Raw genomic sequence first — 25,847 nt, 5'->3', positions numbered from 1 at the left:
CTCTGTCATTGCAGAATGTATACTACACCAGCACTCAGCAGTTATTTGTGGGCATCCTGAGCCCCACCGTTGACGATGATGACAACAAGTGCCTGGTGGACGTGAACGGCCGGCCGCGGCTCATTGAGTGCAGTTACGCTGTGGCCAAACGCATGAAGCTCCACTGGCGTTTTACTCAGGTAATAAACACCTGCCTCACAGTCCACATTCACATATGCAACAGGTATTCAGACACAATTGGCTTTGTTTATGACAGAAACGTAGTGAAGTTTCACAAACTAATTTCGAAGCGAACACATGATATGATTGATCGCAACTGGTCTCTCATCTGTAATCATTAGAAAGCTAATCGGATCATTCCAAATTCACTATAAATAGCCTGACTTGCATTATTCCCTCATCTTCGTTTTTTGAAGAATCCCCCCATCCACCCCATCTCCACCTTTACTCCTTTGCCAGGGGGAGCTTTTGAGAACTACCTGATATTGTACAACCTCACATTGATCAGGCAGAAGCCCTGGCCTCAATTATCTCAGAGCTCAAGGTTCTCTCCTGGGACAGCATGAGTCAGCTGCATATTGTGTGCGAGCATTGCTAGACGGAATGATGGATTGGGTGGATGGATAGAATGGAATGGATGGATGGATGGATGGATTGGGTGGATGGAATGGATGGATGGATGGATGGATGGATAGATGGATGGATGGATTGAAATGGAATGGAGCGGAATGGTATGGAATGGAATTGGATGGATGGATGGGTCTGTGGGTGGATAAATGGATGGATGGATCGATGAATGGAATGAAATGGAATTGGATGGATGGATGGATGGATGGATGAATGGAATGCGAGGTTCACCGCACTGCCTTTTTTATGTTGCTAGGCAATGACTGAATCAGTTGCATACTGTGCGAGAGCATTGCTAGACGGATGTATGAATTGGGTGGACGGATAGAATGGAATCGATGGATGGATGGATGAATGGATGGATAGATTGAGTGGATGGATGGATGGATGGATGGATGGATGGATGGATGGATGAATGGATGGATGGATGGATGGATGGAATGCGAGGTTCACCGCACTGCCTTTTTTATGTCGCTAGGCAATGACTGAATCAGTTGCATACTGTGCGAGAGCATTGCTAGACGGATGTATGGATTGGGTGGATGGATAGAATGGAATGGATGGATGAATGGATGGATAGATTGAGTGGATGGATGGATGGATGGATGGATGGATGGATGGATGGATGGATTGGAATGGATATAATTGGAATGGAATGGAATAATGGGTCGGTGGGTGGATGGAGGGACAGATGGATGGGTGAATGGATCAATAATTGTTATGGAATGGAATGGAATGGATTGGATTGAATTGGAATGGAATAAAATGGAATTGGATGGGTGGATGAATAAAATGGATGGATGCATGGAATGCGAGGCACACCGCACTGCCTTTTTTATGTTGCTAGGCTATGACTGAATCAGATGCATATTGTTGATATTGTTAAAATTGTAATATTTAATAATATTGTGAAATTCAAGACTTGTGAAGTCATACAGCTCTGGAAAACTCGAAACAGTGACCATTAGTCTCTCCTCCATCTTTAAAAGTCTCCATAGTCATCTTAACAACACAAACACTGCTATCAACTAATTGGAAACCCCTCTGCTTTCATTTGATTGGAGAAAAAAAAGAGACGTGACTGACGTAACATGCTTTTTTCCATTTTGAATTGACTTTATTATAACTGCGGGCGCACAGATGGAATTAGTAAACCATTCAAAATATCTACTCTTTCACAAATCTACTAGAGGCCGCCAAGTTTTTTTTTGACAGTCTCATGTTTAAAAGTGATTTTTTGTCACACATGCCACTTGTATGTCATTCTTGTAAATCCACCAGAGGCCACTGTGCACATTTCTGCAAATCTCAACATCCATGAGAGAAGCCGATTGGCTTGTCAAGATGCATATATCAGCTTGCTATCAACTGATCCACCCACCTCCTTCACTAAACCCAACCGATAGTGTTTTCAAAAGCAAACTAGAGAACTAAATTCATCATTGCTTTTACCATCCTTTTGTACTGCTGTTTATTTTGGTTTTGATATACCTGGTTTTTGGAATCATCCTTTGCTAGACTCGAACCCTGGTCCACTCCGCGTCCCAATTCCAATGTTGTACAAGATGAGTTACTGAGCAAACTGGTCAAGCCAGAAAACCATACGGAGATAAGCGGTCAGCAGTAGCACAAAAAGGAACAGATTTTGTCGGCGACGTCATAAAAAGTACCCTGTAGCATTTGTTTTGCACACAAATTGCAGCCAGACGTAGTTTTCACGGTTCCCAAAATGTAGCCCTGAGCAAATATTGCCAATAAGCCTGTGTTGCAAAAGTAAGCATACATTTTAAGGCATTTTTTTATCAATATAGATGTGAGTGGTGGCTTTGATTACATCTCGCATCTTGTCACAACTTTTTGAGTTAGCATGAAGATAGGCTTTACACATTGGATGTCAAAAAGACAACTACATTGGAATGATTTATAAATTTCCATTACATTTAATTGCATTAATACTTAACTTTTTATATTTAAAAAATACCCCCTTTTTTTTTTTTTAAAGTAGCTTTTATTTTCCCCCAAATGTTGTTTTGTAAATGAACAACATCCCCTTAGTCATTCAAAAAGGCCCTGAACCAAAGTATGTCATGAAAATGATTTGGTTAAATGACTCTCAGAACTGTCTCACAAGATTGTGCTTCTAAACCCCGGGCATTTGCCTCCGAATGCGGGATAACATGACAGCATTTGTTATTGTGTGTTGTCTGAGTGCTCTAAAGGCGCAAGTCATTCATTATGTAGGAATAAAAGCTACATTTGTTTCCCCAGTTGCAGCAACTTCTGTTTTTATTATTGATCATTTGCGGCAGTTTACCAAGAAATGACAGTTTTGTATTCTTGCACACACGGGAGGGAAATCGTGCTCAATTCACAAATTATTCATGCCAAATGTAAGAGATAATTAAGGAATTGTCATGTGTTAAAATATCTTAAATGCACTTTTTCCTCCTTAAAGCCAAATCAGACAAGTTAAAACTGGTATTGCTCTTTATTTCGTGCAATATTTCACCTCTTATTCATCAGTTATGTGTATGCGCATATCTGTATGACAAAATTAGATTGTAGCTTGTATTGACAGTAATAGCGGAGCCTTGTGCGCTTGTGCTGATGTTTTACTGCAACACGAGTGAAGTACATCTCCCCCTGAAGCCCACATAAATCACTTATTTGCCCATATAAGATATGCTTATTTCTGTAATAATTTAATCAAATGTGCTATATCTGATGCTTTAGTTCACATAACCTACTTAAATTTGCCAATAACGTAAAATTTGTATTATATTTGTTAAGTGGAAACACATTTATGTGGCCAAATGTAAATAAAACTGTTTTCACAACTCAGAAAGCTAACCAATCAGAGAAAATGCATGAAGTGACCAGTTCTATGACATGGGCATATCTAATAGCTCGTAGTAATGTGTTAGCTACCTATTCGTAAAAGTTTTTAAGGCTCCAGCCACTTTCGCCAATAGTTAATATGGTTACTAATGTTTGAGGCTTGTGCGTTTATTAAGGACTGTAATCAAAACTGACTGGAACTAACTGTGCATTAAACAATATTATGGCACACATTCCAGCCAATCAGAATCAAGGATTTCAACAGACCATGGAATAATCCATTTTAGCATATAAGGTAAATTAGTAACATTGAATGGAATCATACAGTAACTATAAATAACTCACTAAAAAACCTTAGATGTAGTTAAGTTACTGCTGCCATAAGGTTCAAATGCTTCAACTTCAAAAATACTTTGCTGATGCTTTAGTTGGCGTAACCTACTTAAATTTGCCAATAGCGCAGAATTTGTATCATATTTGTTTAGTGGAGACACATTTATGTGGCCAAAAGTAAATAGAACTGTTTTCACAACTCAGAAAGCTAACCAATCAGAGAAAACACATGAAGTGACCAGTTCTATGACATGGGCATATCTAATAGCTCATAGTAATGTGTTAGCTACAGTACCTATTCGTAAAACGTTTTTAAGGCTCCAGCAACTTTCGCCAATAGTTTATATGGTTACTAATGTTTGAGGCTTGTGCATTTATCAAGGACTGTAATCAAAACTTACTGGAACTAACTGTGCATTAAACAATATTATCGTACACATTCCAGCCAAACAGAATCAACGATTTCAACAGACCATGGAATAATCCATTTTAGCTTATAAGGTAAATTAGTAACATTTAATGGAATCATACAGTAACTATAGAAAACTCACTATAAAAGCCTTAGATGTAGTTAAGTTACTGCTGCCATAAGGTTCAAATGCTTCAACTTCAAAAATACTTTGCTGATGCTTTAGTTGGCGTAACCTACTTAAATTTGCCAATAGCGCAGAATTTGTATCATATTTGTTTAGTGGAGACACATTTATGTGGCCAAAAGTAAATAGAACTGTTTTCACAACTCAGAAAACACATGAAATGACCAGTTCTATGACATGGGCATATCTAATAGCTCGTAGTAATGTGTTAGCTACCTATTCGTAAAACGTTTTTAAGGCTCCAGCAACTTTCGGCAATAGTTTATATGGTTACTAATGTTTGAGGCTTGTGCATTTATTAAGGACTGTAATCAAAACTGACTGAAAATAACTGTGCATTAAATCATATTATCGTACACATTCCAGCCAATCAGAATCAAGGATTTCAACAGACCATGGAATAATCCATTTTAGCATATAAGGTAAATTAGTAACATTTAATGGAATCATACAGTAACTATAGAGAACTCACTATAAAAGCCTTAGATGTAGTTAAGTTACAGCTGTCAAAAGGTTCAAATGCTTCAACTTAAAAAAAAAAATCAATTACTGTAAAACCGTAAAACATTTCGTAACGTAAACGTTCATAAGGACCTATATTCAAGGTCAAGAGTGACCGCTGTTATGAAAGTTGATATTGAAGGTTCATGTTTTAATCATCCAAAAAACACTAATAAACCATAGAGCAAAACACAAACTACAGATTAAAATATTAACCACTACAAACTAATTCATATCGTTAAATTTAAATCAATTTCATTCTGATGCATTTTGTGCCAGTAAAAGAAAACCTCTTATTTCTAGCAATAAAACATTTTAATACAAAATATGCAAACAGAAAAAAATGTAAGATTTATTTTTTGTAGGGTGTTTGGTCATTATTTTTCTTCCAGAGCTTGAATTGGAGCAAAGATCTGATTCATGCTTTTCTTTTAAAGCTTGAATGCATCATCAGCTCCATTATTCCCTTAAACCATGCAAATTCATCACAGTTCACAGGTTCATGTAACAAACAAGCCGTGAGGGTGATGATACAAAAAGGTTTGATTTGTTCTTTTGTTGCACGATAAGGAAATCAGTCATGATTTCAAATGCTCACAAACAAAATTAGCAGCATAATGGGCTCCTCTGAGACCCAGAGACAAACACATTTCATATTTAATGATAAAAAAGAAGTATCACAGCTAAATGTAACTTTTGGTGTAACTTGGGCTATAAAATGTCTGAATTTAGTCATTAATTATGTATATAATAATATTCTAAACTTTACAAATATGCTTAAATATGAATCATAAACACTAAAAAAGCAGTAGAAATTTATAAAGTCATCCTTTGTAATGTTCAAAAACTAAACAAATGCATTTTTTTTGCATTCAGTGTATGAAGGGTAAAATCCAACCCAGGCTCATTCTGAAAACATAGTCCTGCGGACGTTTCTGGAGACCGCGAATTATGTAGCCGGAGGTACGTACGGCTGAATTTAGATTTTTAAGCGAATGCTACGGGGCGGTGTGACACGTTCCCTTTCGCACTTGCCGGTTAATCACTTACCTCCGTGTGGAGGGCTTTCCCGCCACAACCAGTTTGTCCGGTTAGCTCGTTGTGTATATCGGCTTGAAACGCAGAGAGGAGATGACCACGACGACAACCGGGTTCGAGTCCGGAGAAGAGCGGTTCCAGAAATCTGGTAAGACAAAAACAGAATCCAAAAAATAAAGGCAACAAGTTCATAACAGGCTGAGAATGTGGTAAAATCCGAAAACGTGGTAAAAATCAGACGAGGGCTTTCTTTTTCTGGACGACTTTTTTTTTGTAAATTGTTGGTTGGATTTAGGGAATTAAGCGAGCGGGCGGGTCAATCGGTAAAACTGCTTGGGTTTAGGGAAGGAGGAGGGTGGGTCAGCCGATTGGCTGGTCGCCCAGTCAATCATTCAGCCAGTCGGGCGGATGGTCGTTCGACAGCGGCCTCGTGTGGGTTTACGCGAGAACAGCGTGGGTGAGAACAGCATGGGTGAGAACGGCGCTCGCGAGACATGTTCGAGATGCGAAAAACAAGCACAGATGCCTCTCGTGGATTCGTGAAAAACAAATACTGCACAAATACATACCTCCCGGGATGTATTTCGCGGTCTCCAGAAACGTCCACGGGACTACGTTTTCAGAATGAGCCTGGGTTGCAAAAATCAATTGGTAACAATAATAATTTTATAAACAAAAATGAATTTTCTATAAACAAAAATAATTACATTTCAACATTTATTTTTCTAATAATAGAGTTAAAATAAATAATGAAATATGTAATAATAATTAAATGGGAATCTACAAAAACTAGAACAGTCAAATTAAATGTACATTTTTTGATAATAGTTTTTAATAATCAATAATCATTTTTAATACATTTTAACTAATAAATTATTAATACATAATTATATGGGGTGATGCTTAAGTAATTAATCACAATTAAAACGCACCATAAATTTAGTTAAGAAGTTAACTCCAAAACAAAAAGTAAAGTCAGTATTGTGTTAAGTATGAAAAATATCATAAAAACAATATAAAGACGCTCATACACTGGAAGTAAATGTTACTAACATCCTTATATTCCACAAATGAAATAATTTTTTACAGGTTTGAAGCAAAAGGGTGGTCAATAAATTGTGTTCTTATCGAATGAAGTAAATGCTGTCTTTATGAATGATCCATTGAATTAAATCAATTCGTTTAAAATGCTGATTCATTCAGAAATGACATATAACTGCTTTGCTGTGGCTTTATGGGTAACATTTTACAATCATTCATTCATATTCCTTCAGCTTAGTCCCTTTATTCATCAGGGGTCACCACAACAGAATGAACCCCCTACTTATCCAGCTTATGTTTTACACAGCGGATCCCCTTTCATCTGCAACCCAGTACTGGGAAACACCCAGTTTTGTTAATATTTGTTAATGGAACTGTTCTACAAGCACTTTCAAAAACAGCTTTAATGTGATATTGCTTATAGTACATTAAATAAATAGTGTAATATTAATATAATAAATGATTATTGAATTTTAGGGCCAACATATTACATTCGTAAAACAACGTATCATGTTTGTTACATGTCAACTGTATGAAATTTAATTTTCCTTCGGCTTAGTCTCTATTTCAGAGGTCGCCACAGCGGAATGAACCGCCAAATATTCCAGCATATGTTTTACTCAGCAAATGCCCTTCCAGCCACAATCCAGTATTGGGAAACACTCATACTTACTCATTCACACACACACACACACTACAGACAATTTAGTTTACCCAATTGACTCATACCGCATGTCTTTGGACTATGGGGGGAAATGGAGCACCTAGAGGAAAGCCACATGAACACGAGGAAAACATGCAAACTCCACACAGAAATGCCAACTGGCCCAGCCGGGACTCAAGCCAGCGACTTTCTAGCTGTGAGGCGACAGTGCTAACCACTGAGCCACCGTGCCGCCCATCGATGTTCCTATTTTACCTAAACATTAACAAAAACATAAACTTATGTAAACATTTACAAATTTAAATAAAAACTAAAGTATAAATGGTAAAGTTAACTATTCATTAAAAAAAACTACAGTAGTATATAAATCATCCTAAAATAAAGCAGAAGGCACATCAGAATTTAGATCTACCAGAAAGTTTCCTCCAGGAATAAACCATTTTAGTCGTATTTGCTGGGTTATCTGTGAAGCTCATTTGAATCAGTTCTGGATCATTAGACATGATGTGATGGTGCTGTGGAAGCCTGACTGAAAGTGCAGTTTACTTAAGAGCTATACTTTCATACACAGATGCTCTGTCTGTTTAGTCACTGACTGACAGTAAAGCAGTGAAGCAGATGCCGGAGGTTTCACATGCATCATCTTCTAGCGGAAGGATGTCACTGAATGAGTACAGTCACAGCTGAAGGGCTCGCCTTTAGCCATCATGGTATTCACTAGTTTATCAGTCTTTAGAGCATAAATGTGAACAGGCTGCCAACATTTAAGGGTTTTAATTTGAGATTAAATTTGAGATTAAATACAAAACTTATTTTATTAATACATGATTTTAAAAATATTACCATTTATGTACGTTTATTAGCCTATATACTGACAGCCATGACATACTGTAGCCACATAAAGAATAAAAATTACTTATTTTATTTTACTTTTTTAAACTTTAAACTTTTTTTTTACTTCTAAAATCTGTAAAATTACACCTCAGCAAGATTTTTATACAACCCTAAATCAAAAAAAGTTGGGACAGTGTGGAAAACAGAAATAAAAAAGAAAGTAGTGATTTCCAAATTGACTTTTGATTGCAGACAATATGAACACAAAATATTTCATGTTTTGTCCGGTCAACTTCATTTCATTTGTAAATATACATCCTTTCCTTGCGGAGGAAGAGCATGCAGGTACTTGACTGGCCTGTCTGCAGTCCTGACCTGTCTCCAATAGAGAATGTGTGGTGCATTTTGAAGTGCAAAATGCGACAACAAAGACCCCATACTGTTGCCGACCTAAGACTTGTTTGCAGGAAGAATGGGACAAAATTACACCTGAAACACTTCATTACTTGGTGTCTTCAGTCCCTAAACGTCTTTTAAGTGTTGTGAAAAGGAATGGCAACATTACAAAGAGGTAAATGCTTTACTGTTCCAGCATTTTTTTAAATGTGTTGCAAGAACCAAAATTGGAATATGTGTTCATTTATATGTCAAAGTATATTAAAAAATCACTTCTATCTTTTTTATTTGTGTTTTCCATGCGGTCCCAACCTTTTCGGATTTGGGGTTGTAGTTTGAATGTGCTAGCAGTATGGCATATGCTAGTGTTTTCCTCCAACAGTGCTCTAGCATGGTAAAACAGGCTAACAACTTTAAAACATGCTAGCAATATGCTTAAACTCCCAGCTAATGATTTAAGGTTCTAAAAATGTTCTCTTCAAGTTGACATTAGGTTATGTAGCATTACTTTTGAAATATTCTTATAACAGTCAATACATCCAAACATTTACATTATAAATAAGTTAAATGCTTCATATATACAGTTGAAGTCAGAATTATTAGCCCCCCTATTTATTTTTTTCCCCAATTTCTGTTTAAGGAAGAGAAGATTTTTTTTTCAACACATTTCTAAATATAATAGTTTTAATAACTCATTTTTAATAACTGATTTATTTTAACTTTGTCATGATGACAGTAAATAATATTATGTATTTTTCAAGACACTTCTATACAGCTTAAAGTGACATTTAAAGGCTTAACAAGGTTGATTAGGTTATCTAGGCAGGTTAGGGTAATTAGGCAAGTTATTGTATAACGATGGTTTGTTCTGCAGACTATAGAAAAAAATATATAGCTAAAGGGGCTAATAATATTGTCCTTAAAAATGGTGTTTAAAAAATTAAAAACTGCTTTTATTCCTGCCAAAATAAAACAAATAAGACTTTCTCCAGAAGAAAAAATTATCAGACATACTGTGAAAATTTCCTTGCTCTGTTAAACATGATTTGGAAAATATTTAATAAAAATTAATTCATAGGGGGGCTAATAATTCTGACTTCAACTGTATATATACATGTTATTTTGTTATGGTGATTACATTTAGAACATTGATTATTCAGGTGTTGTATTAACATTCTTGGTTATAACAACGTCATTAAAATATTCTTTATATATTTTATTATGTTTTGTTATATTATTAATTTTTTTCTATCAGCTTTATAAAAACATTACTAAACGTTCTTAAGCAGTTGTTCTAAGATGTTTTTCTATCAACATGACAAGAATGTTCTATAAACATTATTTTAATGATATTACATCAACATTTAAACAACTTTTTTAGAATGTTACACAAGGTTCAATGAACGTTCCCTTTTCGCTTGGCTATCCATTGTTAAAACATGCAAGTAACATGTTAAAACGAGCAAACATTGTGTTAAAACCAAATGTAAACTATATAAAAATGTGATAGAAATTAACAACTTAACATTAGCATAATGCTAACAACATGTCACATAAAATAATCTATAAGATAACATGAAACCTCCTAAATATTTAAATGTGCTAGCACCATAGTATAACATGTTAGTATTGCTTAAAAAAACTGTGCTAGCATGTTAAAACATGCTGACAATGTGTAACATGCTAACAATGCATGTTACAAAAACTTTCTTTTAATTAATAATTTTAGGGCAAAAGGTTTACTCACTTGTTTAAGTCAACTTATTGCTTTTTTCACATGTATACATAAAACAGTAATTTACTATTTATCATTTTGTCTGATTTATATTTAGATTCTCTAAGTAGCTGTCTTTTCTGATTGTACATGGCCTTTTACAAAAGCTTTAGTGTAAAACTTTCTCAAGTTCTGCAGTTTTTTATAGTAAGGAAAAATGAATTGCTGTTAACCAATAACAAGTTTATTCAAAAATATACTATTAAACTATTTAAAATTAGGACGGCGCAGTGGCTCAGTCGTTAAGATGGTGCAGTGTGTGTTGCGCTGTTGCCTCACAGCAAGAAGGTTGCTGGTTTGAGTCCCGGCTGGGTCAGTTGGCATTTCTGTGTGGAGTTTGCATGTTCTCCCCATGTTGGCGTGGATTTCCTCCGGGTGCTCCGGTTTCCCCCACAGTCTATATATAGGTATAGGTGAATTAAATAAAATGAAATTGGCCGTAGTGTACATGTGTGAATGTGAGAGTGCATGGGGGTTTCCCAGTATTAGGCCGTGGCTGGTAGGGTATCCGCTATGTAAAACATATGCTGGATAAGTTGGCCGTTGATTTGGCTTGGCGACCCCGCATGAATAAAGGGACTATTCAATAAATGAATGAATAAATGAATGAAGTCTAGTTATATTAATTCTAAGAACGTTTTTAGCAATAAATCAGCATTATAAAAATGTTATTAAATTCTAAGACATTAAAAAGAAGTTCCAAGAACTTGGTTTTAAGAATGTTTTTTTGTCAAAATTAGAAGAGTGTTCCAGAAACCTTATTTTATTAGTATTATGTCAAAATTTAAACAACATCTAAGGAACGTTACACAACATTTTAAGAATGTTAAAACAATCAAGTAACATTAAAACAACCAAGCATTGTATTAAAACCAAGTTGAAACTACATAAAAAACATAAAATGTGCTAGAAACCAATAATCTAACATTAGCATTAGCTTTATTATATTTAAGTTATTATGTTTATTATTATGGTCAAGTGTGCTAGCACCATGGTATAACATGCTAGTATTTTGCTAAAAAAAACGTGCTAGCATGCTTAAACATGCTAACAATGTGTAACATGCTAATAGTGTGCTTATAACTAACAATATAAGGTTCTAAAAACATTCAATTATTATTTTGAGGCAACAGCTTTACTCACATGTCTAAGTCAACTAATTGCTTTTCATATGTATACATAAAACAGTAATTTACTATTTTTAATTTTATCTTGAATGCTTAAAGGCCCGTGCATACCGAGACGTTTTTTGCTCGCGTTTTCCGTCGACGTTTAACACCTCGTGACCAAATAAAGACCGTCAATGTGATCGTGCACACCAACGTGCAAAACGCCAGGCGCAGGAGCATTATTTTTTTTTTTAAACGCCTCATGCTCGTTTTTTTTTTTTTTTTTTTTTTGTCTAACCCTTCTCCACCAATCAGGTTGGCACTTTTGTTCACGTGCATGGAGCTGCTGAAGTTACAGTAAACAGCACTTGGAGGCGCTCAAACGCAAAACTGTCAATGCGAGCGCACTTTGAAGAAGATGCACAGAGGCGATATGAACGTGGAGCTGCTTATTGCTCAGGTGAACAATAATTACTTCTTCATCGCTAGAGCTGGAGCTGCTACTTGAACTATCCATCTATAACAACAAACGTGTCAACTTTGTCTTCTTCTTCTGTGTTACAAGCGGGTGTCAGAAGCTTAAAGTTGTGTAGCGCCATCTAACGTCAAGGAGTGATTTTGCATACTCTTCAGCTCGACGCCAGTGAAAATCGTTTGGGTTTGAATGTGGAAAAGCGCTGACGGTAAAGTGTGAAACTTTCTCAAGTTCTGCAGTTTTTTATAGTAAGGAAAGATGAATTGCTGTTAACCAATTTCCAAGTTTCCATCATAGCAAAAAAAGTGCACTGGAATTTCATTTTACAGCAAGAAATATTTAGTATTAGGGCAGCATGGTGGCTCAGTGGTTAGCACTGTGGCCTCACAGCAAGAAAGTCGCTGGTTTGAGTCCTGGCTGGACCAGTTGGCATTTCTATGTGGAGTTTGCTGGTTCTCCCCTGTTGGTGTGGGTTTCCTCAGGCTGCTCCGGTCCCCCTCACAGTCCAAAGACATGCGGTATAGGTGAATTGAATGAACTAAATTGTCCGTAGTGTATGAATGTGTATGATCCCAGTACTGGGTTGCAGCTGGAAGGGCATTCACTGCATGAAACATATGCATATAGTTCATGCACGGATCATTTCACTGTGGCCCCCCTGATAAATAAGGGAGTAAACCAAATGAATGAATTTAATATGAGTGCCTTACCAATATTATTAGAGCTGTAATATTATGTAGTCAGTGCTGTGTAAACACCGATATAAAAAAAGAGTCATTGTGTGTTTAAAGTTTGAATATAACTTTAAGAAAGCAATTTTCTCTAATAACCAGAGGGGCTCGAAATAAAACGGTTGACCGGTTATTTTTAATAAAACCCATTTTACTATCTTTGAATGAGATGCACAAAGCACACTTTAGCGGCTGTTTATTGGATTTGTTTTAGCTCTTTATGGAGCTTATGATGATGTTACTCGTTGAAATGTGCGCCGCTTGCTCTCATTAATTAGTTTCTGTCTTATCGCTTGCCATTTGTAACTTCTTTCTCCAATTATGCCTCCCTAACAGCCTTTTGTGTTTATGTATGTATCTCGCATTAGCAATGGCTGAAGGCGATGCTACAGTCTACTCTAATGCAAACGCACACATCATCACAGAAATAGACTGGATCAATATAAAGTTCACTTCTTAAACCTGACGTAAGACCACAAGGCCTTCTTATATAGTGAATTGATTAGTAGGTGTTGAGACAGGTCTTGTTCTCTGGGAATGCGAGCGATATTTCTTTCCGACATCAGCCAGTGATGCACAACAGCTCGAGTGATGGGCTGATTTAGCTTCGCCCTTCGTATTTACCCCTGTGCCCACAGATGGATGCACACCGCCATGTTAGATTCCCCCATGCTTCAATGAACCACTTTAAAGACTTTGGAATCCTGCAACCTTTAACACACTTCTTAAGCATCATTATGAGCGGAACATTTGCACCTCGGGCAGCTTGTGCAGACAAGTGCATGACAAATTAGGGTTAAATTGGGATGAAGTGACGAACTCTTTTCAGAAAACAAAGAAAAAACGTAATCATCTTATGTTGTTCTTATTACGTTTGTTTTAAGAAACGCTTTGGCAAAGAGTGTGTTTTGACATCCCACCATGCACAAAACGTCATATGATGTAGGTATTTGGTTATATTTTGGTTGCAACGTCAGAGGAGCAAAATCCAATGCTAGTTTAACGTCAAATGACGCCATAAAAAGATGACCATACAACGTCGGTATAACATCAGTAGACATTGATCTTTGGTTGATTTTAGGCTGTGGAATTAACTAACCAAAGTCCAACGTCATCTTAACGTTATAATGTGACGTCCATACAACGTCAAAGTCTAACATCAGTAGATGGTGATCTTGGTTTAAATTTGTGGTATTAACTAACTAAAATCCAACATCCTGACGACATTGGGGTACAACGTCACTCTGACGTCCTGTGCCTGCAGGAATGAAATTAGTCGGGGTTCCATTCTTAAGCTAAGTTTGCAAAGTTTAAGTTTTTCCTGGTTCCTCAGCAGCAGAAATCATCATATTTGAGTAAACTTTAAGAGCAGTGAACGGGAGAGTACGACATAGAGTGGGGGTAATAAGTATTCAACATGTCACCATTTTTCTCAGAAAATATATTTCTAAATGTGCTGATGATTTGAAATTTGCACCAGATGTTGATGATAACCAAATAAATACATACATAAAAACAAATCTAATTAATTTACGAATTAAGTTGTGTAATAAAATGAAATGACACAGAAAAATAAGTATTGAACACATGAAGAAAGGGAGATGTAGAAAGGCATGGAAAGCCCAGACAGCAGCTGAAATCTCTCAGTAGTTCTTCAGCAACCCTCTGCCCTTCCTCAGTGTAAATTAACATTAGCTGATTGAGTCCAACGTCTACATTAGCAGGATGATGAAGATGAAACCTGGGTGGACATTTCAGCAAGACAATGATCCAAAACACAGCCAAGGAGACTCTCAAATGCTTTCAGAGAAAGAAAATCAAGCTGTAGAATGGCCTAGCTAATCACCTGACTTGAATCCAATAGGGAATACAAAATGGAGATCAGCTTGGATAGACAAGACCCACAGAACCATCAAGATTTTGGTGCACTCTGTTGAAGTCTGTGAAAAAGATCACACCTGAGCAATGCATGACTTCATTCTCCACATGAGAGTCATTTTTATGCTACCAAAGAGTGTACTGTATATAGAATATATATATATATATATATATATATATATATATATATATATATATATATATATATATATATATATATATATATATATATATATATATATATATATATATATATATATATATATACACACAATTAATATGTATATTTGAATTTACTGTTGTTGTATTTTATTGCTAAGGTCTATATTATCAGTCCCCTTGAGAAATTATTATTTTTAGTTAAGACTTTAGATTGCACTTTATGCTGAGATAACTAGTAAAATATTAATTTATCATTACAAAGACAAATTAAATTAGTTTATGTACATGAGTAATTAAAACTATTGTTTAAAATGTGTATTGAAAAAAATGTCTCCTCATTAAACATCAATTGAGAAACACTTGTTTATTTAGTCACTTCTGATGTCATATGAGATAAGAAACATAACATGGGATTTACTGCCTGAATAACTGCTTCTCTACTGTCAGAACTATTTCATAAGCTGCTGGATTGATGTGGAATCTAATTAAGTTACATTGTTATATTGATTTGTTGAGATATATTGATCATATCAGCAATAAAAACAAGTCCTGAACACGATCAATTTGCTTTAAAATGTATAAAGAAATAGATTGAAAGAATTCCCTCTTTTAAACCAACATTTGTAAGTCTGTCTTACAAAATATGTATTGCAATACTGTTCAATTTGCATTAGATTGTTTTTGCTAATTTATAAAATGTTAACCAATATTAAATATTTACCAAAACATCATTTTCTTCAGCAGCAGAAATCATCATATTTGGGTAAACTTAGGGAGCAATGAACGGGGGAAATAATTGAACATGTCATAATTTTTCTCAGAAAACATATTTCTAAAGGTGCTGTTAACTTGAAAACTTCACCAGATGCTTATAACAATCAAAGAAATTCATATGTGTAAAGAAAACAAAGAAAACAAATTAGGTTATGTGTTATAAAATGAAATGATGCATGAAAAAGGTATTGAACACATGAATGAAGGGAGGTGTAGAAAGCCATGGAAAGCCCTGACAGCAGCTGAAATCTCTCAGAAGTTATTCAGCCACCCTATACCCTTCCTCAGTGTAAATTAACATTCGCTGATTCAGTACAACATCTACACAATCAGGATGATAAAGATAAAACCAGAATAAACAATTCAGCAAGATAAACTTAACCAAGGGAACTCTCAAATGCTTTCAGAGAAAGAAAATCAAGCTGTAGAATGGCCCAGCCAATCGCCTGACTTGAATCCAATAGAAAATACAAAATAAAGATCAGTTTGGATAGACAAAACCCACTGACATCATTCTCCACATGGGAGTCATCTTTAAGCTGCCAAAAGATATACTATATATAGAATATATACAAAGAATATGTATATTTGAATATACTGTTTATGTTTTTTTTTGTTTACTGCTAAGGGCAACATTATTAGCCCCTTTAAGAAATTATTACTATTTTTTTTTTAGTTAAGCCTTTAAATTGCACTGAATTTTAGCTGAAATAACTAGTAAAATATCAATTACTTTATCATTACAAAGACAAATTAAATTAGTTCATGTACATGAGTAATTAAAACTATTGTTTAAACGTCTATTGAGAAAAATGTCTCTTCATTAAACAGCAATTGAGAAACATTTGAACAAAAGTTACAATTCCACATAGTCACTTCTGAAGTCATATGAGATAAGAAACATAACACGTGATTTACTCCCCAGAGAACTGTTTCTCTACCACCAAAACTACTTCATACGCTGCTGGATTGATGTGGAATCTAATGAAGTTGCATTGTTATATTGACTTTATTGAGTTATATTTGCTTTAAAATGTATAAAGAAAAGAATGAGAGTATTCCCCTTTACACAAACATGTTTAAGTCTGTCTGACAACATTTTTTTGCAATACTGTTCAGTTTGCATTACAATTTTTTTACTGTTTGCTTATTTATTAAATGTAAACCAATGTATTTATTAAAGTAAATACCAAACCACATAGTTTTCACCTAGTATCAGTGCTTTGAGGATGTTTTACAGCCCTGGTAATGTGTTTGAAGTACTGAAGTGGATTCCTATTTCTTTAAAGATAAAAATAATCCTCTTTTGCCTTACACCTGTTAAGTCAAAGATAAAACAAGAACGAAAGAAAAAAATCTCATCTCATGATGCTTTCCTCTGACACTGCAGTCTTTAAAGTTCCAGTGACTTTTGATTAATAATTTGCAGGACTCAGAATAATTCATAAAAGTTGGCAAGAAGCCACAGAGCATAAGTAACAGCACTCACTGTCAGTTTATTGATACTCCTGACAGCCGTCGAGCAGCTGGAAGTTTTGAAAGTCACTGGTTTTCAAAGAATCGTTCTCAACTTTGAGATGGAATCATCAAACTTATTGAGGAACTGAGGGTTATTTCATCATTATAAGTTATTTCTGAGAGTCATTTCAACATCTGAGCATTACTTGATTGTTTTAAAATATTTAAGCTTGCGCCGTTTCTTTTTTCGTGGCAAGAACAAAGAGAAAGATAGAGGGAAAAAAGGCCTTTTAAAGGCACAATGTAAGATTTTTTCAATAAAATATACAAAGAACACAAGTACAGTGTTATATATTTTGCTCAATTATGGACTTACATTATCCCAAGTATCTGTATACTGTAAAAATACTGGGTTTTCACACCAATTCCCTCATGCTGTCCCTCTCAACCCGCTGGTGAAAGTCGTTTCCTTGCTGAAATAATTTTTTTTTTTTGTTTGTTTGTTTTTTGCATTTTACAAATTATCTTCACTGACAGTGCTTTAGGACTTAAATATTTATACATTTTCACTAAAAATAAAAAATAAAATGTAAATTTTTTTAATTAGAATTTAAATTGTTTTCATGTGATCAACAGGAAGCTCGAAGCATTTCATATGCGTTCTTTGTTTTCGCGATTCAAGTTTGTTCTTCCAAGGTAACCTGCAAGACCAGCCTGATCTCACGAGAAAACTTAAGTATTTTACGTTTTGACAGTTAAGTGGCTAATTCGTACGAATTCGTACGAGTTCAGTCGTACGAAATGGTACGATTTTAAAAAGGAGGCGTGGCACCTAACCCCGCCCCTAAACCCAACCGCCATTGGAGGATGAGCAAATCGTACTAAATTGTATGAATTAGATCGTACGAATTCGTACGAATTAGCCACTAAAAAAAAAGTTACGAATTGCCGTGAGATTGTGTTGGCAAGAACGACCGGTCACTACAAGAACGCAAAGCCTCGCACAGACACAACCATGGCCTTTGCTTTGTTGCCTTCCCTGTTATATACCTGATTTATTTTGGAAATTGGACCGCGAAAATGAAACGTTATCCTTCAGATGTAGAAAAACTGAGGGGGAAATTATATCATAAATCTATATGATATAATGAAATTATAATCTAAAAGCACATTTATCGAAAATAGGCAATTACAGATTAATAAACATAGTCTACATATATAAAATATTTCATTTTTTCCTGGTTTAACCCAGTATTTGTTGCTTCGCTTTTTCATATATGTTAGTTATATGAATATTTTTCATATTTACTTTATATTATTTGCTTAATGATTTTATTATTTATGGATAAATTTTTGAATGAATGTTAATTTTTTTTTTGTTTTTTTTTTTGTTTTTTGTTTGTTTATAATGAGCTCGGAATGTATATTTTATTACTAAATAATGTATTATCACTTTTGGCTATTTATTGTTCAGTGTCATTTCATTGCAGGGTTTTTGCTTTTGGAATTATATATATATATATATATATATATATATATATATATATATATATATATATATATATATATATATATATATATATATATATAATTTTTTTTTTTTTTTTTTAACTCAACTTAGGATCTTTAGCTATAAAATCTTCAATCTGTTTGCTAAATTAATAGAATGTATTTTAAACACACCAGAAGGGCACAAAGTAGGAATCAACGGTCCCTTTATTTAAGATAGTTTAATTCTTCATTTTTGAAGCTGCTAGTGGACAAAAACAGTGCTGTTTTAAAATGTCCAAATAATTCAGAGAGTTATTAAGTAGAAGAAATCAGGCTTTACTTTTCTGTTTTATTGATTTGTTTGCAATGGCAATACTCCACTATCTAGAGCAAGGTTGGGCCCCAAAATTTGCTTAGGGCCCCCAAATGTACAAGGCCGGCCCTGATGGAACATATAAGAAAATGTTCCCCAGTGACGTATTTAAGATTGTCAAAAATGTAGGCACCCTCTAGTGAATTAATAAAAAAAAAAAAAAAGCAAGAAGACGTAGGTACTGTACATATTTCTCGGTTCTCAAAAATGTATCCCTGGGTACATAAATGCAATGAGCCTGGGTTGTTAACTTATGTATTGTCCACACACACATGATTTATGCACATTTCTATAAGCGTAACACGTGTTTACACTCCTCTAGTAAGCCAGCACTAGCACTGCCCTAATCCACAACCGCATCTTCTGAAAAGCAGACCCTACTCACCTGATAATCTGTAAAGCTTGTAGCTGTGTGTCCTGTTGTTCTGGTAAACATAGAAGGAGCAAACCGCACATTATAGGCTTGCGATAACAGCCTTCTCAAAGAAACTGCTGGAGAATGTAAAGCCTCTGTCTGAAGACCTCCTGACCACAGCTGAGCTTCTCTCAAAGTCTGTGCTACTAAGAGCGAATAAACCTGCTCTTAAGGCCACGGGCGAGCTCTTCTGTGAAAAGCGAGTTAAACTGAAAACCTCAGTCACCGTATCTCAGTCCTGCAGTCGGGTTCTCCCAGTGCGGATACTTCCCTCCAGCTCTCTCTCATGTTGAAATCATGTTGAAGCCTGAAGCGCAACTGTTTCTTACAGATACAAGAGATGAGACTCCATCAAAAGAGAGCAGAAGATGCCTGATGTCTCTAAATGTTCAACCTATTTTGTTATTCATCTTTACGGGAAATTAGGATTGTGTTGCATTTAGGATTAGGATTTCGAATTTTCTCTTGTTTTATGCTCATGCACAGATTATTGTTTTATGATGTGTTTCTTTGTCTGTTCCTTTGTCTGTTTTTCTATGTCTGCAAAAACTACAATAAAACTATTTTTAAAATGCAAGAATTGTGTTTATTAAGCTCATTTTAAATAAGTAGTTTGAACAAACTGCATTTTTTAGGAGTGAGCTTTGTGTTGCATCTCAAAATAAAAATAAAAAGCTGTAGAGTGCCTCAAGACATTGTTGTTGTTGTTGCATATTACAAATAAATACATACATTTTCTTAATTCATTGGCAGAATCAAAAATGCATCTAACCCTTTTCACGCGTACGATCACACCGGTGTGATTAGAACATTCAGAGCGCACGTCATCAACTGCTAAAATTCAGATTCAGGGTTTATGGCTGAGGTAGAGGGAAGCCACTAATAAAATACAATTAATGTGTAATTTAATAAGTAATATAAATACTTGTAAACTTCTGAACGCAGCTGTATCCCTTCTAGCGCCTTCTAGTGTCTGTAAGCTGTCATATAACAAATAATATGATCATTAAGCTGTTTAAAAGACAAAATATATGTTCTATTACATATTTACATACTAATACATAAATTTCACAATATACTTGAAACATTTGTCAATATTTACAGAAAAGGAAAAAAAACGATATATACATAGATCATTGGGGCTGGTGGGTCACGTGATAAACTTGATGCTTCACTGTGGGAACTTTAGAGGATGGATTGTAAGTAATGGTCACCAAAAAAACTCATGCAGGATGGTCAGCTGGAGTATTTAAAACTCATGTGTAAAAGGGTTAAGGCCTTTTAAGTTAATAGAATCTTAAATCCATGTTATAAACACAATGGATTTGTGTTGAGACAACATATAGGAAATAAATTAACTTATTAGTTTTTACAAATTTAAGTTAATTGAATATAAAACTATTAAGTTGTCCCCTTGTGTTCTCATTTTAAATAAGTAAATTAAACAAACAGGAAACATCATTTTTTAAAGTGTTTTTTTTTTGTGTGTGTGAATTGTGTTATGTTCGGTGTCATCTATTTTATTTCATACATTTAGCATATATATATATATATATATATATATATATATATAAACAATGTTACTGTTTAACTAATTATTAAATGTGCAAAAAAATGCTTAAGATAAACTTTAAATGGACAGCACAATCATGCAGTGGGTAGCGTTGTCGCCTCACAGCAACAAGTTTGCTGATTCAAGCCACAGCTGGGTCAGTTGGCATTTTTATCTGAAGTTTGCATGTTTTCCCCATGTTCACATGGGCTTCCACCACAGTCCAAAGACATGCGGTATAGGTGAATTGGGTAAAGTAAATTTTCTATACTGTATGTGTGTATGTCCTGGTTCTCCAGGTTGGGGATTGAGCATTGGGCTAACGACCCACCTCATAAAATTAGATGTTACGAAACACCAAGATGATGTGACTGAATATCAACTTTAAAATAAACGGCCCTTGAGTAAGTAAACTATAAATGGATAATAAAAACTGACCTAAAAAAAGCTAATTATTAATATTTTAAATCTTTTTGTAAAACTTTGACTGATATTAAAATAAAAGTGAATAATAAATAGTATACAGAATCTATAGTGTCTTATTGATACTAAAATAATTTTGATTCAAACCCACTCAAACACTGTTTTTACACTTTGAATGTATAGAATTCAAATGTATTTGCGTGAAATCTGATCACCTTGACTACCACAATTTTCAGCAACTTCATTATCACTTCTACAGACTGTAATTTAGAAATGTATTGTCATTTGTTTTTGTGTAGCTGAAAAGTTGAGTTTAAAACTGCGGTTATAGGGACTCGAAATATCTACATTATAATTGTGTAGCTATAAAGGCACTCATTATATAAAAATTCTGTGAAGGAATTGTAAGAACTTGAAGACTTTGTTTTCAAAAACAGATAACACCGTTTTGAGGGGCAGGGGGGTGGGGGTGTTGTTTGGTTATTTTAACATTTAGCAATTTATCTCCTAAGTACTCAATGTAAAAACATGATCTCTGAAAATTACTAAAAAGAAATAAACTTCAGGTTTAGTATCGTCCATTAGTCTTTTTTTTTTTTTTTGTAAAGAATATTTGCAAATTGTTACCTAATGCTGCGTTCACACCAGACAAGGATGAAGCGCCAATAGCGAATGATTTACATGTTAAGTCAATGCAAAGACATCCTGTGGTGCGAATGATGTGATTTCAATGTGATGATGATGATGTGATGATGTGAATGAAGTGAGTTGAGCGTTTTGCACGTTTGACGCGAATCACTCGAGTTGGAAAATCTGAACTTCAGCGGACATTTGCGCCACATTCACCAATCAGGAGCTTTATCCTATAAGGGCATGATTATGCCGTAGCACCTGTTGTTGGTGTCCCGAGGGGAAATCCTCTTGCCGACACCGGACAACAGTTGATCAAACTGGGCTCGGCTCAGTCTGAAGCACCGCTGAAAGCTTCTATGTTCCAACCACAATTTCTGGAGGAGTTGATGAGCTCACAGAGCTGGGTGCACCTCTGAAATGATCTAGGGGACTCAGACACAGCGCCAAACAAATATACGCTGTTTTTCAGCATTCCTTAAGCACAAAAACACATCTCTCAATAAAATCCATGTTAGTCACTTAGCAACAAAGCTAGAGTCACTTGGCAGACAGAAGCCCTGCTCATGATGCGAATCCGCGTCTATTGTGAAGTGAATATGACTCGCAAATGAAGTGAGTAAACTTAAAATGTTCACACATCTACGCATGAATGGCGGGATTTATTCACACATGCTGCGTCTGGTGTAAACACATCATGACTTTTTTCTAGACTACTCTACTTTTTATTAATACATAGTATAGTAGCTGGGTTTAGGTATTAGTATAGAATTAGGGATGCAGAATAAGATCATACTATATTCTGTAAATACTACTGTAAAGACAGCCAATTTTGTAATAATAGGCAGGTATAATCCAGTAGTTATTAGTGGGAATTACTAGACTTAAACTAAAGTGTTACCAACAATGATATCTAAAAACTGAGTTATCTGTTTTTGCAAATAAACTTTCATTTGTAGATGATTATAGACCAGGGATGGGCAAACTCGATCATGGAGGGCCGGTGTCCCTGCATAGTTTTGCACCAACCCTAATCAAACACACCTGCTTGTAGCTTTCTAGTGATCTTGAAGACACTAATTAGGGTGTTCAGGTGTGTTTGATTAGTGTTGGAGCAAAACTCTGCAGGGACATCGGCCCTCGAGGATCGAGTTTGCCCATGCCTGTTATAGACCAGTGTTATTTCAGTGTCGGGATGTCATTGGCCCAGGAACATGTCCTGCTTGTTGTAACAAGAGGCAATTCAATCATATCTTAACGTTAAAACAGCCATCACAACATTATTTATCAATAGGTGGACCTTTTTGAATTCTAAGAAAGCTACAGAAATGTAAAATAGGATATGTGTTAGGAGACTTACAGTATCATTGTTTACATCCCTTAGAAAGTATTTTCTAAATGCTGTCAGTTCATCCAAACTCTACTTTTTAGCCTTTACAACCCAAGCATATAAAAATGTATCCGTACATGTGAGTAAGCACATTTTCTTGCCAGATAAGGCTGTAATAGCAGATGAGATTTCTCTGATCGTGAAGTGTGAAAGGTTAGCCACATTGAAAGCGAATTTCATGGAAAGACGGATGACACTCTGACAGCTCCATCTGCACAGAAACATGCCTGGGCACAGTCAAGGGAGCCTGTAATGAAATATATCTATTTTCTTTCTCCTTTCTTCAGGGAGGCTCCATCCAGAATACAAAGTCAAAGCGATGCCTTGAACTCGTGGAGAACAATGACAATGAGTTCGGATTTCAGCTCACCCTCCAAAAATGCACTGGCCAGAACTGGACCATCACCAATATGTTGCCTGGTAGCACCTTATGATGACTTTCGAGACCTGGGACGGCATTGAGAAACGAAGCACCTGGATGTCTCTGACTTTGACATCATATGATAAATGTTAAACATTTTTCTCTAGCTACTGTACTTGTGCATATTGATAAGCCACGTTTGGCTGATGCCGCATTGTGTGTTATGAGGTCCTACACTGTACTGAGATATATTTTGTGCAAGGTCTACTCGGTTTCGTCTTGACTTGAAGGTTGTACCGGCTCCAGCGCACACATTGAAGCCATAATTGCTACTATGTAGCAAAGCTTTGGCAACGTTCTTGCTGTATTTCTTTTTCTAGTGTCTCAGGTTTGTAGGTTGAGATTATTTTGAAACTACTCTGTACATTTTTGGGACATGCCAACAACATGTTGGAACATATCTAGATACAATCAGCTGTTTTATATCTACATGTAAAGTAAATATTCTCAGTATTTATAATTCATGGCAGTAAAAAAAGAACAAATGCTAAGACTTTGTGTGAGTTCTGCTGTCTGGCCTTACAATTCAAGTTTATTTGTATAGCGTTTTTCTTAATAATTATTGTTTTAAAGCAGATTTATGAAAGGTGCACATTATTGCATTACAACCAAATTTTAAAAAGTTAAGATTATTAGTTACCATAATTTTATTAGTTACTAATAACTTTAAAGGTGCTGTATGTAAGTTTTGACTCTTCTAAAGCATAAAAATACCATAATATGTTTGCAGATATTTAAGAAACATGCTAAGTGAACATTCGTGTAAATCTAAAAAACAATAGTAATCAGATATTCTGCTTTGAAAATGTGCTTTCCGTGCTGGAATGTCTGTCTTTTGTTTTGTCCCTTTAACCCGCCCAATGTTTAGTCAATTATATTTCAGTACCCCGGGTTGCCTTGGTGGAAAACAGCGTATTTCATTCATTCAGTAATGAAGGCTCTCAAGTGTGCATCCGTGACTGAAATGTGACCTCTAGTGGACTGTAGCAGACTCCGAAATGAGACGCAGAGATTCAGAGTTCCACATGAGGTGGTTATTAATTAGCAAATAATGTAAATATTACCAACGTAAAGGTTAGGTGAGCAGGTTACATTGTAACCTTGTCTCCTAACAACACACTGCGTGATGAGATTTGCAGTGATAAGCAGTTTGCACGATACGACTGAAATTTATATACATCCATTAAAGGCACATCCATTAAGTGCGCTCACTGCACTCACTCACGGAATGAGGTTTATAATCTAATTAATCCATATTAAACCTCTTTAACGTTATTAAATGTGCATGCTGAATCACTGGTATGTGTTGGCTTGCACTGAGTCACAGTTCTGAATTTCAATTTCAAACGGTTTATTTTAAATCAGCGTTTAGGCTCGATAGTCAGGCACACTGCTGTTGGCATCCTCAATCTGGCAACCTGCACTAGTGTTTGTTTTGAACCAGGAATGCACCACCTAGTTCAACCACTGGGTGTCAAACTTACTGCACCTTTAATTAATTAACTAGAAACAAAGCTTTTAACAGTTAAAATTAAGACCCATAGCAGCCTGTTGAAAGGAATGGTTCTTTTTTTCTCAAAAAGTGGACCCTTTTGCAAATATTCACCGCATTTTCTTTTTAATAATGAGATTTAAATACTGCATTTTTGTGACATTTTAAGCACTACTTTTAGCTGGGTTAGCTTGTCAAGTGATCATCAAAACCACATTTTGATGTACAAAAACATTTCCTTAAGATTTAGAACAAAAAATATGAATAAATACTTATTTTTAAAATACAAATTTATTATATTTTATCATAAGAAAAAAAATTGAAATCTGTTAAAGTTTTAAATTAAAAACTGTAGCCTATTGTCATTTATTAGGCAAATAAAAAACTGGCCAGATCATTCAACTTTGCTCAGTCAGAATGAATAATAAAAA

General features: G+C 35.2%; 1 protein-coding gene across 1 annotated transcript in view; it reads left to right on the top strand.

Annotated features, from left to right (window-relative positions):
- galnt18b (UDP-N-acetyl-alpha-D-galactosamine:polypeptide N-acetylgalactosaminyltransferase 18b) overlaps nucleotides 1-24,415 on the top strand; it is a 273,853-nt gene extending 249,438 nt beyond the window's left edge. The window contains exons 10-11 of the mRNA XM_056462355.1: nucleotides 15-179; nucleotides 23,791-24,415. Of these exons, the coding sequence (XP_056318330.1) occupies nucleotides 15-179; nucleotides 23,791-23,937 (312 nt within the window). The 3' untranslated portion in view covers nucleotides 23,938-24,415. The remainder of the gene's footprint in view (nucleotides 1-14; nucleotides 180-23,790) is intronic.
- Nucleotides 24,416-25,847: the final 1,432 nt, after the last annotated feature.

This window comes from Danio aesculapii, chromosome 7 (genome assembly GCF_903798145.1).
Source record: "Danio aesculapii chromosome 7, fDanAes4.1, whole genome shotgun sequence".
Taxonomy (NCBI): Eukaryota; Metazoa; Chordata; class Actinopteri; order Cypriniformes; family Danionidae; genus Danio; species Danio aesculapii.
Note: the sequence above shows the minus strand (reverse complement) of the source record. Positions and strands in the feature narration are given on the sequence as shown.